The sequence below is a fragment of the Rana temporaria genome, chromosome 1 (assembly GCF_905171775.1).
Source record: "Rana temporaria chromosome 1, aRanTem1.1, whole genome shotgun sequence".
Taxonomy (NCBI): Eukaryota; Metazoa; Chordata; class Amphibia; order Anura; family Ranidae; genus Rana; species Rana temporaria.
Window position 1 is genome coordinate 542,390,974 of NC_053489.1, and position 15,774 is coordinate 542,406,747.

The 15,774-nt window shown below is 44.7% G+C and overlaps 1 protein-coding gene across 2 annotated transcripts in view; it reads left to right on the forward strand.

Moving 5' to 3' along the window:
* ANXA10 (annexin A10) overlaps positions 1 to 5,277 on the forward strand; it is a 69,709-nt gene extending 64,432 nt beyond the window's left edge. For both annotated transcript variants that reach the window (XM_040332904.1, XM_040332913.1), the window contains exon 12: positions 5,069 to 5,277. In XM_040332904.1, the coding sequence (XP_040188838.1) occupies positions 5,069 to 5,137 (69 nt within the window). In that variant the 3' untranslated portion in view covers positions 5,138 to 5,277. The remainder of the gene's footprint in view (positions 1 to 5,068) is intronic.
* The last annotated feature ends 10,497 nt before the right edge of the window (positions 5,278 to 15,774 follow it).

The window sequence follows — 15,774 nt, forward strand, 5'->3', positions numbered from 1 at the left end:
TGGAGCATGCGCAGTAGGTTCCGTCGCGGGAGCGCGCCTAATTTAAATGGCACACGCCCATTTAAATTACGCGGGCTTACGCCGGAGGCCGCCGGCGTAGTTTTCATCGCAAGTGCTTTGTGTATCTACGATACGTTACGCTGCCGCACTTCTACCTGAATCTGGCCCATAGATTCCCATTCACCAATGTCCCAATTCTTCAATGGAAAATTCAGTTCTTGGCAATATTTGACATCACAGCTTGTTTTTAAGAGCTAAATAAAGTGTACATCGCATGTGCAAAATTAAAAAAAAAAAATTGCATACTAAACGCTACATAATCTAGTATGCTAATAGTTTAGTATGCAATTTTTATATGAAATTTTGCACATGCGATGTACACTTTATTTATCACTTTATTTAGGGTAATGAGTAATCATTCACTAGAGCGCAACACCACATATTGATTTTTATATATATTTATTGTTGGTACGGATTGACCAATCCGGTGTCTGCTGCAACTAGTGTTCCATTATTTATTATTATCCAGGTAGCGTGGGAATATTCAATTTATTTGTCTTTAAGAGCCCTTTCACACGGCGCGGGCCATGTTAGCGGTCATTTTAGCTGCGCTTTACTGTCGTTTTAGCTGCACTTTTCAGCTGCTATTGGGGTGCTTTTAATCCCACTAGTGGCTGAAGAAAGGGTTAAAGGTGCCCGAAAAAGCACCGCTGCCAAAGTGCTTTGCAGGTGCTTCGGTAGCGCTGCCCATTGATTTCAATGGCAAGAGTGGTTTAGGAGCGCTGTACACACTGCTCCTGAACCGCCCCAAAGATGCTGCTTGCAGAACTTTTTTTTCCGTCCTGCAAGCGCACTACCCCAGTGTGAAAGCCTACGTGCTTTCACACTGGGGTGGCAGGGGAGGTGTTTTTCAGGCGCTATTTTTTGAAAAACGCCTTCAGTGTGACAGGCGTCTAAGCATTGACCGCTTTCAAATGAAGAATCATTAATTTCATCAAAGACATTCAAAAACGTTAAGTAAAGTTGTGGGGCTTTCTGGGTGGCACAAAATACAAATAGGATAACAATTAAAAATAATTATTTTATTACATGGATCATAGTAAAAACCAACATTCAACCAAATTCATGAAACCATGTCAATACAGATGATTACAATCCAGGCAAATTCTCCAATAATATATTACAGGTGTCCTCAAAGTATGACAATGTTAAATTATTGTTTCTCTGCACAAGTACTGTAGTTATTTCAAAACGTTTTATGGTTATTATCTTCATTGGGAAGATATACTACTAAGGGGGATTTACTAAAACTGGAGCACTCAGAATCTGGTGCAGCTGTGCATGGTATCAGCTTGTTCAATTAAAGTGATACTAACTTTATTTTTGTTAAAATTACCAAACATGTTATACTTACCTGCTCTGTGTAATGATTTTGCACAGAACAGCACAGATCCTCCTCTTCTCTGTCCCTCTTCGGCGCTCCTTGCCCCTCCCTCCTGTTGAGTGCCCCCGACAGCTAACAGCTTGCTATGGGGGCACCCAAGTTGAGCCACAACTCTTTGTGTCCATTCATTTTTTATTTTAAATTTGTTTTATTAAATTTTTTATAACACAGATATAATTTACATTTCATTTCCAATAAGCGTACAAAAGGAATCACATTTAAAATGAATTCAACATTACATGAACATAAAAAACAACAATAACAACAATATGGGTCTATCCTACATCCTCCTGATTTTTCATCTCTCTTCTACCTCAGCCCTCTCCTTTCCCTCCCCCCCCCCCCCCCCAAGAAGGGAGAAAAAAACCCTACCCACAACCACCTATTTAAGTGCTGAATGCCCAATTTCCCATTTCTTATCCTTTAGTGAATGTGACCTCCATTTTTTATTATTATGAGGGGACGAGAGTGTCACTCTCTTACCCCATTGCCTATTTGCCTCTCTCATGAAAAAAGAGGAGGGGAGGGGAGAAACCCTCCTACCCACCCATACTATATTGTTGATAGTGCATTGTGTACATTCACCCCATACCTTATCCTTTAATTAACTCCTGTGACTTCTCTTTATTTCTATTAATTTTAAGGGGAAAAAATTGTTTTCCCCTTTTTACCCCAAAACCTACTGACCTCCTTGTGAGAAAAAAAAAAGGGGAGGAGGGGGGGAAACCCCCCTACCCACCCATACTATATTATTTAAAGTGCATCGTGTGCATTTATCCCATATCTTATCCTTTAATTAATTCCTGTTACTTCTATGTAAAGGGGCAAAAATATCCCTTTTTACCTCAAAATCTACTGTCCTCCTTGTGAAAGGAATAAAAAATAAAAATAAAACAAATGGGGGGGGGGGGAGAAGGCCTGCTACTCTATTAAACCAGACAAACCAAAGTCCCTTAGATACTGCCTTCCCTACTCATATAGCCTACATAAACCTGAGACTGTCTAAACTCCGCCCAACCCCTCCAAGTTCCAATATCTCCACTGTTAGGTTCCTTATGTTGGTGCGTTACCTCCTCCATAATTCTTATCCTTTCTATCTCCCTGCAATCCACCTTCTATGGGACTAAAAGTCCCAGCAGTGAGAGAAAAACTGGACAAAGATGGTGGATAGCATGCACCTGAGCCCCAGGAGACAATGGAGAACTACAAGGAGGATGAGTGGTCATGCTTTTTTTTATGCTGGGACTTGTAGTAGTGTTGTACTTGTAAGAAAAAGAAGAGGCTGGAGCCTGGAGGAGTGTGTCTGTCTGCCCTGCCACCCTGTGTTAGTCTGGGGGGGGGGGGGTGATTGCTGTGTCCACCACCCCCCTGCCATGTGTATAGTGTAGCACTGTAGCTGACCTGATTGGGGGGGTTGCAGAATGCAGATATGTGCGATTTACAGGGTGCAGAATGCAGATACGTGTGATTTACAGGGTGCAGATATGTGCGATTTACAGGGTGCAGAATGCAGATATGTGCTATTTACAGGGTGCAGATATGTGCGATTTACAGGGTGCAGAATGCAGATATGTGCTATTTACAGGGTGCAGAATGCAGATATGTGCTATTTACAGGGTGCAGAATGCAGATATGTGCTATTTACAGGGTGCAGAATGCAGATATGTGCTATTTACAGGGTGCAGAATGCAGATATGTGCTATTTACAGGGTGCAGAATGCATATACGTGCTATTTACAGGGTGCAGAATGCAGATATGTGCTATTTACAGGGTGCAGAATGCAGATATGTGCTATTTACAGGGTGCAGAATGCAGATATGTGCTATTTACAGGGTGCAGAATGCAGATATGTGCTATTTACAGGGTGCAGAATGCAGATATGTGCTATTTACAGGGTGCAGAATGCATATACGTGCTATTTACAGGGTGCAGAATGCAGATATGTGCGATTTACAGAGTGCAGATATGTGAGATTTACAGGGTGCAGAATGCAGATACGTGCGATTCACAGGTTGCAGAATGCAGATACGTGCTATTTACAGCGTGCAGAATGCAGATATGTGCGATTTACATAGTGCAGATATGTGAGATTTACAGGGTGCAGAATGCAGATATGTGCGATTTACAGAGTGCAGATATGTGCTATTTACAGGGTGAAGAATGCAGATACGTGCGATTCACAGGTTGCAGAATGCATATACGTGCTATTTACAGGGTGCAGAATGCAGATACGTGCTATTTACAGGGTGCAGAATGCAGATATGTGCGATTTACAGGGTGCAGAGTGCAGATATGTGCTATTTACAGGGTGCAGAGTGCAGATACGTGCTATTTACAGGTGGGAACCCCTCATTATGGAGGGAACCCCTCATTACTAACAGTGTAATTTTTCAGTTTGTTTGCACCGATCTGTAAGGCTGCTCTATATACCATGATCTGTAAAGCTGGAGCTTTATACTCTGTCCTGTGATGCTGAGCTGTATACTCCTGAAACTATGAGTGGAAGCAAGTGGAATACAGGGGACGGAGTAGGTATAAGGAGTGTGGCTTACGGGAAGTGGGAGGGGCCAAACGTAGAGGGGCGGGGTCTTGCGCCCCCCCATCCTAAAACTTCACCAGCCGCCACTGTTAAACACTACCTACAGATTTAGTTAAGCAAAACTGCCATACAGGTTGGAGATATCTAATTGTATAAGTGTACCCAACACCAAGCAGTATCTCACAAAAGTGAGTACGCCCCTCACATTTTTGTAAATATTTTATTATATATTTTCATGTGACAACACTGAAGAAATTACACTTTGCTATAATGTAAAGTAGTGAGTGTACAGCTTGTATGACAGTGTAAATTTGCTGTCCCTTCAAAATTACTCAAAACACCAGCCATTATTGTCTAAACCACTGGCAACAAAAATGAGTACACCCCTAAGTGAAAATGTCCAAATTGGGCCCAAAGTGTCACTCACTACATTGTATGAAAGTGTCATATCTTCAGTGCTGCCACATAAAAAGATATAAAAAGATATTTACAAAAATATTGTAAGAGATACTGTGGGTTATTTACGTAAGGCAAATCCACTTTGCACTAAAAGTGCATTGCAAGTGTACTGAAAGTGTACTTGCAAGTGCAGTCACTGTAGATCTTAGGGGAACATGCTAGGAAAATAAAAAACAGCATTTTAGCTTGCACATGATTAGATGATAAAATCAGCAGAGCTTCCCCTCATTTCAGCTCTTCCCCTCATATCTACAGTGACTGCACTTCCAAGTGTACTTGCAGTGCAAAGTGGATTTGTCTTTCGTAAATAACCCCCATTGTGTGTGTATATATATATATATATATATATATATATATATATATATATATATATATATATATATATATACTGTGTATATATACACAATTACCTTTTGAAGTGTCTTCAGAGATGCAGGGTCCTCTTTAGATTTCATCAACAATGTCAGTGCTGCTCTCTGCATAATATGTGTTCAGGGCACTGTTAGTAATTCCCTTCACTCAAAGGATGCCCTCAATCTTTATTTATCTGAGAATAAATACAAATATAAAAATATGAATAATACTCATAACTGTTCTTAAACGCTTGTATGTTTTTATTTTTTAGCATTATGCATCAGGACACTATGAAAAAGCCCTTCTTGCCATCTGTGCTGGAGACATACAGGACTACTGAAAATTAAATCCAAACTGGACAACATTTGTTGAAGCATTCTGAATCAAATGGTGTTACTTTTAATAATGATTACAGCAGAAAAACTTTAATCAGACTATTAAGAGTGTAAACTGATTGTATTTCTGATAAAAAAAAAAAAAAAAACATAAAAATTAAAATAAATAAAAAAAAATTACATATAAGCAATTTATGCATTATTTTATGTATTTATACTGCATTATATTTTTGTATGACTCTCTGCTATAGAAAAACAGCATTATGACATGCATACGACTCTTTACTATTTCCCAGCAAATGTGTGCCCATTAATTTAGGTAGAATATTTTACAGTAGGTTTATTTTAGGTTAATTTGAAGATTTATATATCTAAGCAAAGTAGCAGTCCATCAGCTGTGCCATTGTGTGCCAGTTGAAAGTATTCAAAATACAAGTAAATATTATTATATTTAATTAATATCAACAAAGACAATTTTCCTTGAGCCTAGGTTCACACTGCTGCGAATTCAAAATCGCGGTAAAATGCGCGATTTTACCGCGATTTCGCGGCTGCGATTTTGCCGCGATTTTGGCCGCAATTTAATGTAAATCGCGGCCCGAAATCGCAAAAAGTAGTACAGGAACTACTTTTTGAAATCGCAGATGCGGCGTCGCACTGATTAGGACAGTGCCATTGCCGACAATTGCCGCCGATTTGAGATGCGATTTGACATGTCAAATCGCATCTCAAATCGTTCCAAATCGTACCCAGTGTGAACCAGGGCTGAGTCAGTATCTGATGCAAATTCAATAAAAATGAATGTGACTTTGTGAATAGTGTAAAAACCCCCAAAAAACATGCTGCTGTTATAAGTACTGATCCAGTTAGATCAGTCTGAGAGAAAATAATTGGAAAGACACCAACAGACAATAAAACAATAGATTTACCTAAAGAGAAAATTGTAGGCTCTATGAAACAGCTATACAGCCCTCTTCTCACTGATCAAAGTGATTAACGTTCCTATTGATAACAACAAAAACCTGGGGAATGCCCAGGGAAAAACCAAGCCTACTTACCGACCAGCTAGCAGACAACCAATTAACCTGTCTAACACTATGCGTTAAAAACAGGGGTCTAGTCCGCACGCATTTGCAAACGCATGCGTGAGCCACAGAGCCGCGCCAAGGCACCCTGTAATATCTGTGGTCCTAACACTAAACAATGAGTGTCCCCACAGTGGAGGCACATGCATTTTAATGGATAGATAGGGGCAGGTGGACTGAAGGGGAGCCACCCCTTCTTAACCACTTGCTTACTGGGCACATAAACCCCCTTCGTTCCCAGGCGAAATCTCAGCGTCCGGCACTGCGTCGCTTTAACTGACAATTGCGCGGTCGTGCGACGTGGCTCCCAAACAAAATTGGCGTCCTTTTTTCCCCACAAATAGAGCTTTCTTTTGGTGGTATTTGATCACCTCTGCGGTTTTTATTTTTTGCGCTATAAACAAAAAAAGAGCAACAATTTAAAAAAAATATATTTTTTTTTTACTTGTTGCTATAATAAATATCTCAATTTTTTTTTAAAAAACTATTTTTTTTCTCAGTTAAGGCCGATACGTATTTTTCGACGTATTTTTGTAAAAAAAAAAAAAAAATCGCAATAAGCGACTGGTTTGCGCAAAAGTTATAGCGCCTACAAAATGGGGAACAGAATTATGATTTTTTTTATTATTTTTTTTTTTTACTAGTAATGGCGGCGATCTGCGATTTTTATTGGGACTGGGATATTGCGGCGGACGTATCGGACACTTTTGACACAAATTTGGCGCCATTCACATTTATACGGCGAGCAGTGCTATAAAAATGCACAAATTACTGTATAAATGTGACTGGCAGGGAAGGGGTTAACACTAGGGGGTGAGGAAGGGGTTAAATGTGTAGCCTGGGTGTGTTATAACTGTGTGGGGGGAGGGGGGTGACTGGGGGAGGGGACCGATGCTGTGTCTCTATGTACAAGAGACACAGATCGGTCTCCTCTCCTCTGACAGCACGTGGAGCTCTGTGTTTACACACAGAGCTCCACGTCCCTGCTGTCACCTGCCGTGTCACCGACGATCGCGTGTACCCGGCGGACATCGCGGCCGCCAGGTACACGCATCGGGTCTTCGGCGATGCGTCGGGACAGTTTTTACCCGCCGCGCGCCACCCAGTGGCGCGCGCGGGTAATGCACATAAAGGCCGTTTTTAAACGGCCACTTGGCACTTGAGAGCCGCGCTGCGGACGTATTTCGTCTATAGCGCGGATCTCAAGTGGTTAAAGGTACAAGAGCACACCAAACACCCAGCATATAGCACAGTGGCTGCAAAGGTGTTGGTGCACTGCTGGACTGAGACTGTTGGTATTACTGTACTTCAAGAGCCTTGCGATTGCCGACCAACTTACTCCAGCTACCACTGACCCAGGGCCGTAGATAATTTTTTGCTCTGGGGGGGGTACTAAGTAAAAGTATTTTTAAATAAAACAAATTGCGTCTGTAGCACCCTGAAGTCTAGGCAGGGTTGCTCCTGGATTTACCTGCCAGGTATAGTTGCCTTGGGCAATTGTTAGGGATCAATTGATTTCACCCTAAGTCTGGAATTGCTGCACTTTTCTCTTCTGTCGCTGGGTGGCATAGGACAAGGGCGATGCAAGGACAGATTAGGAGTATATGGGGTGTCTCAGCCAATGGGCAGGGGCTTTATTGGGCCCATTAGCCTGCTGGGAGAACCTATATATTTGGGTGGAGTCAGGTGATCTGCGTTCTGTGGCACCTAGACGGCTGTCTGGGTGGACGTGTTTGTTTTCCCGGGCTGCTAGGCTGGAGTTTGGGCCTATCCTGGGTACATCTGACTGCTAGGCTGTCTGACGGCCTATCCAGAAGCAAGAGAGCAGCATAGGGTTGGGACTGCTTTTTGCAGTCCAACCAGAAGTGACGGTTCTGCCGGGGGTTGGAGGTAGAGGGGAAGCTGTCGCCACTAAGGGACCAACTACCTTATTACCAGGAACCACAGTGAGTAGCTGAAGCAAGTACCGGAGCAGTATTTTCACCAACCGGGGACAGTGAAGAATCTGGAAACTTCAGCAGGTGTCAAGCCAGGGACTTAGCCAGTGAGGTGACACTTGAGGAGTATCTGAAGTGCCAAGCCAGGGACCCAACAGAGAAGCGGGCTGACGCTTGAGGAACATACTGAGTATGAAAATCGGAAGAGCTCACAGGATTCGGTGGCAGTGAATCAGCAAGTCTAGTGAGAGAGACTGGGAGCTCAGTGGGCTAGGAATCTACAAGAAGTGATGGTAGGAGGAGTAAAGGAGTTTGTTACAACTTGTGTTAGGAACTGTTATAAAACTGTTGCAATAGGAGACATCGCTCCTACACATGCAGATGTGGTGTCTTGCTGGGTGCCTTTCCCTGCATGGGAGTCTACCTATAGAAGTCTTGGAGTCTGCTAATTAACATTGCAACCACTAAAGGATGTCCTGGCCCTAAACCCTCCCTCCCACAGTTCTGTTTAAGAGACAATAAATCTCTTTGTGTTCAAGAAGTGTCTGGTGCCCATGAATCTATCTTGCACTACACCCACCATGCCTTGTGTAACCCACTCTACAAAGAAAGATGGCAGCTATCCCTAACTCTAGAGGTTCTCATTAGACTAAAGGAGGCCTGGGACCTTGCTACACGTCAAATTCATAAAGACTGGAAAAAGGAAAAAGTATGTGTTGTTCATAGTAATTAATTCTATTTTCTCTTATCCTCTTGAAAATGTAACCTAATTTCAGTTTTGCCTTCTTCCAGTTTTTTTAACATTGCCCAGTGAGTTTGGCTATTGTCCAGTCTAAGGCCTGGTACACACTCTCATCTTTTTTCATTTAGCCCAGCGAGCTGCGTGAAAGCAGTGTTAGTACATCAATCTCAAACGCTGTGCTACTGTTTTCTCCCCCCACCAGAACACAGCAGTCGGTGCTCTTAGCCATTGGAGTGCCTATCACAAGGTAGTGCACTGTAATAGCCAATCATACTGGACAGGTGCAAAGGGCACCATCTTGTGGAAGGCAGCACACTTACTGATTTTTTGTTAACCCAGCATACCAGACAAGAGAAGTGATACTGTGCAGAGTCCAGAACATGTCTCTGAGCTTCTGAACTTGAGAATGAGGGGTATACCAGGGGGAGATAATGAGCTGTGAAAAGTGGATGTGGCAAAACATGGTAGTGGGAGGGGCCTAATGACCATGGGGGAGAGACTGCAGATGGATTACAGGAGATAATCAGAGACTGTGGATGGATTACAGAAGATAATCAGAGACTGCATGTGGACTACAGGAGATGACCATAGACTGTGGATGGACTACAGGAGATGACCTGAGACTGCAGATGGACTATGGGAGATAATCAAAGACTGCCGATGGATTACAGTAGATAATCAGAGACTGCAGTTAGATTACAGGAGATAATTAGAGACTGCGGATGGACTCCAGGAGATACCCAGAGACTGCAGATGGATTACAGGAGATAATCAGGGACTGCGGATGGATTACAGCAGATAATCCGAGACTGCAAATGGACTACAGGAGATATTCAGAGACTGCGGAAGGATTACAGAAGATGACCAGAGACTGCAGATGGACTACAGGAGATGACCAGATACTGCGGATGGACTATGGGAGATAATCAGAGAATGCGGATGGACTACATGAGATATTCAGAGACTGCGGATGGACTACATGAGATATTCAGAGACTGCGGATGGATTACAGAAGATGACCAGAGACTGCAGATGGACTACAGGAGATAATCAGAAACTGTGAACACACTACAGGAGATAACCAAAGACTACGGACGAACTACAGAAGGTAACCAGAGACTGTGGATGGACTACAGGAGATAACCAGACTACAGGTGATATAACCAGAGATTGCGGATGGATTACAGGAGATAATCAAAGACTGTGGATGGATTGCCCTTATTTTAGGGCTCCTACTAACCTCTTGAGTGCAAAGCTCCCAACCCCCCCCCCCCCCCCTCTTTATCTACATCAATGCACTGACCAGTTTGAACTTGGTAGACAGGAAGGCCAGGCAAATGTATGTAGATTGCATATTGTTGGGAACTTCACTGATCAGCTATCTTATGCTTTCCAAAAGGTCCCAGTATTCTTAGCCTCACCTTGTCTCCCAGCCGTAAGTTATGTACTCGAATTCTCAAATCATAACTTTTCTTGCCTTACCTCTGGCATCAGAAGCTTCCCGAGCTTTCTCATAAGCCGTCTTAAGGTTCTTACAAAGCCTATATACATAGCTTCTGTGAGCTGAAGCTGACATTCTATCTATAGAGATACCAAAGGCCAAATTCATTGGCAGACAAACTTCCTTCATAAGAATATAAATGGAATAGACAGTTGCATCATTATCTGTGATATTGTACCACACCACCAAAGTGGAGAAGTGCCTGCTCCAATGTTTTTTTCTGACTGCATAAAGAGCCCCCAACATATCAAGGCGAGTATGATAAAACCTCTTTAGCTCTTGATCCCCTTGATGGTGGTAAAGTGTCATTCTTGACTTCTCAATGCTCAACATGTCAAACAGCTGTTTAATGAGCCTGCTTTCAAAGTCAAAGGGCAGAACTTCTCTACTAACACTTTCACAACTGTAGGAGCTTGTTGGTCTTTTGTGGGATAGGCCTGGGAATAACAAGTGAAATGATCAGTCACTACCAGTATATTGCCTTGGGATCCAGACGCAAGAACTCAATCCACGTTGCACACCAAATCCATAGGACCTCGACTTTGAAGGTGGCCCATTGGGGCACCTCTGAAATGTAGAGTATTCCTCTGTGGCAATAACTTTTGACTTTGACCCACTTTTCCATGTTCATCATGTAACACCTTCAGCGCTGCCCAACTATATTTCTCAGGAAGGAACAATTGCCATCTTTCTTCCAGCTCTTTTGAGCGGTCCCTTCAGTGGACCACCCCATTCCACAGCTACAAACAATTCCACTCTTTATTGCCTTATCAGGCTTTCTTCAGAGCGTCAGCTGCTAATATAGGTTCTGGGCAGCCACTATCCAAGGCTTCCAAAATCAAACTGCAAAGAGAATCTCTTGCTTGTTGCTTTCTTTTGTCTTTCTTGGAGAAAGTTGTCAGACCTTAATTTCTCACATGAGTGAAAGGGGTTGTAAAGGTAAAATTCCCTAAATAGCTTGCTTTACCTTAGTGCAGTCCTCCTTCACTTACCTCATCCTTCCATTTTGCTTTTAAATGTCCTTATTTCTTCTAAGAAATCCTCACTTCCTGTTCTTCTGACCGTAACTAAACACAGTAATGCAACACTTTCTCCCTGGTGTAGAGAAAGCCTCTTGAGGGGGGAGGGGGCGAGCAGGAGGGTCAGGACGCTCTCTACTTTACAGATAGAGAAAGGAGCTGTGTGTTAGTGGGCGTGCTGACACTCCTGCTCGCCCCCTCCCCCTCAAGAGGCTTTCTCAACACTAGGAAGAAAGTGTTGCATTACTGTGTGTAGTTACAGGCAGAAGAACAGGAAGTGAGGATTTCTCAGAAGAAATAAGGACATTTAAAAGCAAAATGGAAGGATAAGGTAAGTGAAGGAGGAATGTTTTACCTTTACAACCCCTTTAAGTTGCAGTAGAACTTTGGAATTCCAGCAGCAGCAACTTTTGTTGCCCATCTGGCTCTGTATTCTATTTCTTGGCACAAGGCCTGAAAACCATGGGGGTAATCCACAAAAGGGATACGCCGTCGTATCCCTGTTTCTATCTATGGAACTGATCCACAGAATCAGTTTACCATAGATAGGCAGAAGATCCGACATGTGTAATTGAACTACACTGTCGGATCTTAAGGATGCAATTCTAGGCCGGCCGCTAGGTGGCGAGGCCATTGCGGCCGGCCTAGAATATGCAAAAGAAACACTTACGGCGATCCACGAACGTTCCGACGGGCCCGTCGCGCTAAATCTACGTCGTTTACGTCGAGTTACGCCAAGTAAAAATAGGGCTGAGTCCTATTTAAATAAGCCCTATTAAGTATGGCCGTTGTTCCCGCGTGGAATTTTTCAACTCTACGTCGTTTGCGTAAGACGTTCGTGAATGGCGCTGGACGCCATTTACGTTAACGTCTAAGAAAATGACGTCGGAGCGACGTCAGTTAGCGCAATGCACGTCGGGTAAGTTACCCGACGGAGCATGCGCAGTACGTCCGGCGCGGGAGCGCGCCTAATTTAAATGGGAATCGCCCATTTGTATTAGGAACGCCTTGCGCCGGACGGAGTTAAGTTACACCGCCGCAAATTTACAGGTAAGTGCTTTGTGGATCGGCACCTAACTTGGGAGATTTGCGGCAGTGTAACTTAACTCTGAAAAGTTAAGTTGCGCTCGGCGGCTGTGGATCTGGCCCCTTGTGGCTCTAATTGATTCCTAACTCCTGAACATATTTTTAAACTGAAACAGAATCCAGTGCTGCCAACCATTGATGTCCTGTGGCATCCAGCTTGGCTGTAGTAAGGACATATGTAAACAGGTTGTTATCCATTTTACCTTCAAATTCTGCCCCATACAAGTATTCTTTCAGCTTATCCATAACCGCCCTTTTCAAGGCGAAGAATTATAATTTATGAGTAGGGTAGTTCTTCTCAGGCAGGGTAAGACGGGTCCTTTAAAGTGGAGGTCCACCTGAAAAAAAAAAATATTAAAAGCCAGCAGCTACAAATACTGTAGCTGCTGACTTTTAATAAATGGACACCTGTCCAAAGTGCCGAGCAATCGCTCGTCTCTCAGCTGCCATCCTCGGTGAGGGAATCAGGAAGTAACGCGTTGTGGCTTCACTACCCGATCCCTACTGTGAGTTGCTCTGCTTGTCCTCACTGTTCCTGGGACCAGTGTGTTTCCCAGAAGACAGCGGGGGGGGGGGGGGGTCGTGACTCCCACGGAAGTGGGTGCAAATACCTGGATTATACAGATATCTGCACCACCCTGAAGGGTGCCAAATGTGATACTGGAGGGGGGGGGGGGGTTGGTTCCGAAAAGCAGAGGTTCACTTTTTGTGTGGACCTCCGCTTTAAGTTCATCATGTTCCTGATATAGTACACCACCTAACCCTCAGGCCTTGTACATACAGCCAGACATGTCCGATGAAAACGGTCCGCGGACCGTTTTCATCGGACATGTCTGCTAGGAGATTTTGGTCTGATGGTTGTACACACCATCAAACCAAAATCCCTGCAGATAGAGAACGCGGTGACGTATACGACACTGACGTTCTCTGATGCGGAAGTTCAATGCTTCTAAGCATGTGTCGAATCAATTCGGCGCATGCGCGGGATTTCGGGCCGCTGGTTATACGTCATAACCAGTGGACATGTCCGATGAGTCATACTGACCATCGGACATGTCCGACGGACATGGTTCCAGCGGACAAGTTTCTTAGCATGCTAAGAAACTTTTGTCCGCTGGAAACCTGTCCGCTCGGCCAGGAATCCGGTCCGGTAGGCCCTACAAACAGTCCGCGGACCAGTTTCAGCAGACATGTTCGATCGTGTGTACGAGGCCTCAGGTTTACATTCGCTTTAATGAAAAGGTGGCAACCCTACTCCTGCGCCAGGCTGCGTGGGCCCATTGACACACATACAATGTGGCTGGGCCCCATCCCCTGCTCTCTCCTTATTGGATTTGACTGACAGTAGCATGAGCCAGTGGCTGCACATGAAAAGCTTGCAATAATTGCAGTTTCTGGTGTGCATGGGCTCTATATTTGGATGTCAAGGGGGCACAGCAAGTCATAAAAACTTTTTTTACCTGAATTCAATGACAAAATAGCCTTAGAAGTGAAAGCTGAACACTAGGTAGATGTAACGCAAAGAAATTGGAGTGATATTAAAGTGGTTGTAAACCCACTTTTTCCTACAGGTAAGCCTATAATAAGGCTTACCTGTAGGTATAAAGAATATCGCCTAAACCTGTATGGTTTAGGAGATATTCCCCTCGCAATGCGCCGCTGATTGCAGCGGCGCATACGCAGGGGGGAATCCACGGCGAAAGGACCGGTGATCTGCCGTGCTGGTTCCAGCTATCGTGGAAGTTCCAGCGCATGCGCAAGCTGATGTGCTGAGATGGTTCCAGCTAACGGTAAAGTTCCTTCAAGGACTGCGCAGGCGCAAACTTGCTGACGGAAATCTCCGAACCGCGGCCGGCATCCAGGGCGACGTGGATTTCGAGGTAAGTGGCCAGTCGGCCTCACGTCCTCGCTTCGCTCGGACGGCTCGCTCCGCCTCCTGGCTCTTTTTTTAACATCCTCCAATCCACGGGGATGTTAAAGAATGAGCCTGGATGCCAGGCGAGGTTCGGAGATTTCTGTCGGCAAGTTTGCGCCTGCGCAGTCATTGAAGGAACTTCCCCGTTAGGGGAACATTAAGGATAAGTCACCGGCATCCGCCGGACCCTGCCGATTTGAAATTTCCCACGCGCGCGCACGCGTGGGAGTGACGTCATCGCTGCTCCAGCCAATCACAGCGCCGGAGCGGCGAGACCCGGAAGACACGCCGGAGCAAGATGACATCTCGCTCAGCGTGGACCAGGTAAGTGTTTTTCACCTCGTTCCGAGGTAAGTATTTCATAATCAGCTAGTATGTGGTGCATAGTAGCTGATTATGCCTTTTGTCTTGCAGGTTTGAAAAAAAAAAAAAAAGTTCATGCGGTTTACAACCGCTTTAAATGCAAAAAGAAGCATTGGGCCAGATTCAAGAAGCAATTGCGCCCGTGTAACCATAGGTTACACGACGCAATTGCTTACTTGCTCCGGTGTAGCGAATGCTCCTGATTCAGGAACATCGCTACGCCGACTGCAGCCTAAAATCTGCGCGGCATAAGGCTCTTATGCCACGCAGATTTTAGGCTGCATTCTAGCGAAAACCGCTAGGGGGCGCTCCCATTGTGATCTGTGTATAGTATGCAAATTGCATACTAACACCGATTCACAAACTTGCGCTGGCCCTGCGTACGCAAATTACGTAATTTGCGTACGTCGGGTTTCGCGCAACGTTACACATCCTAATAGCAGGCGCAGCCAATGCTATAGGATGGCCACGTTCCCGCGTCGCGACGTTCAAATTTTACGTCGTTTGCGTAAGTGGATCGTGAATGGCGCTGGACGCCATTCACGTTCACTTTGAAGCAAATGACGTCCTTGCGACGTCATTTGCCGCAATGCACGTAGGGAAAGTTTCCCGACGGAGCATGCGCTCTACGCTCGGCACGGGAGCGCGCCTAATTTAAATGATTTCCGCCCCCGGCGGGATCATTTACATTAGGCGCCCGTACGCCGGGCAAGTTAACACAGTGCCCCCGCAATTTACGGAGCTTCTGCTCCGTGAATAGCGGGAAGCGCAGAAAATTTGCGCGGGCGCAGGGCAAAAACGCTGCCCTGTGCCTGCGTAAGAAAGGCGCAGATTCTTACTGAATCTGGGCCATTGTTTTTGCTGTTATATTACATTCCACCCATATGGACACGTGATGGCAGCACACAGCCTGACAACAAGGCGGGCGGTGCTGTGATGATGTAGAAGAGGCGTGTCCGGGGATGGGCTACCTCCTGGAAAGAGCCTCAGGAGC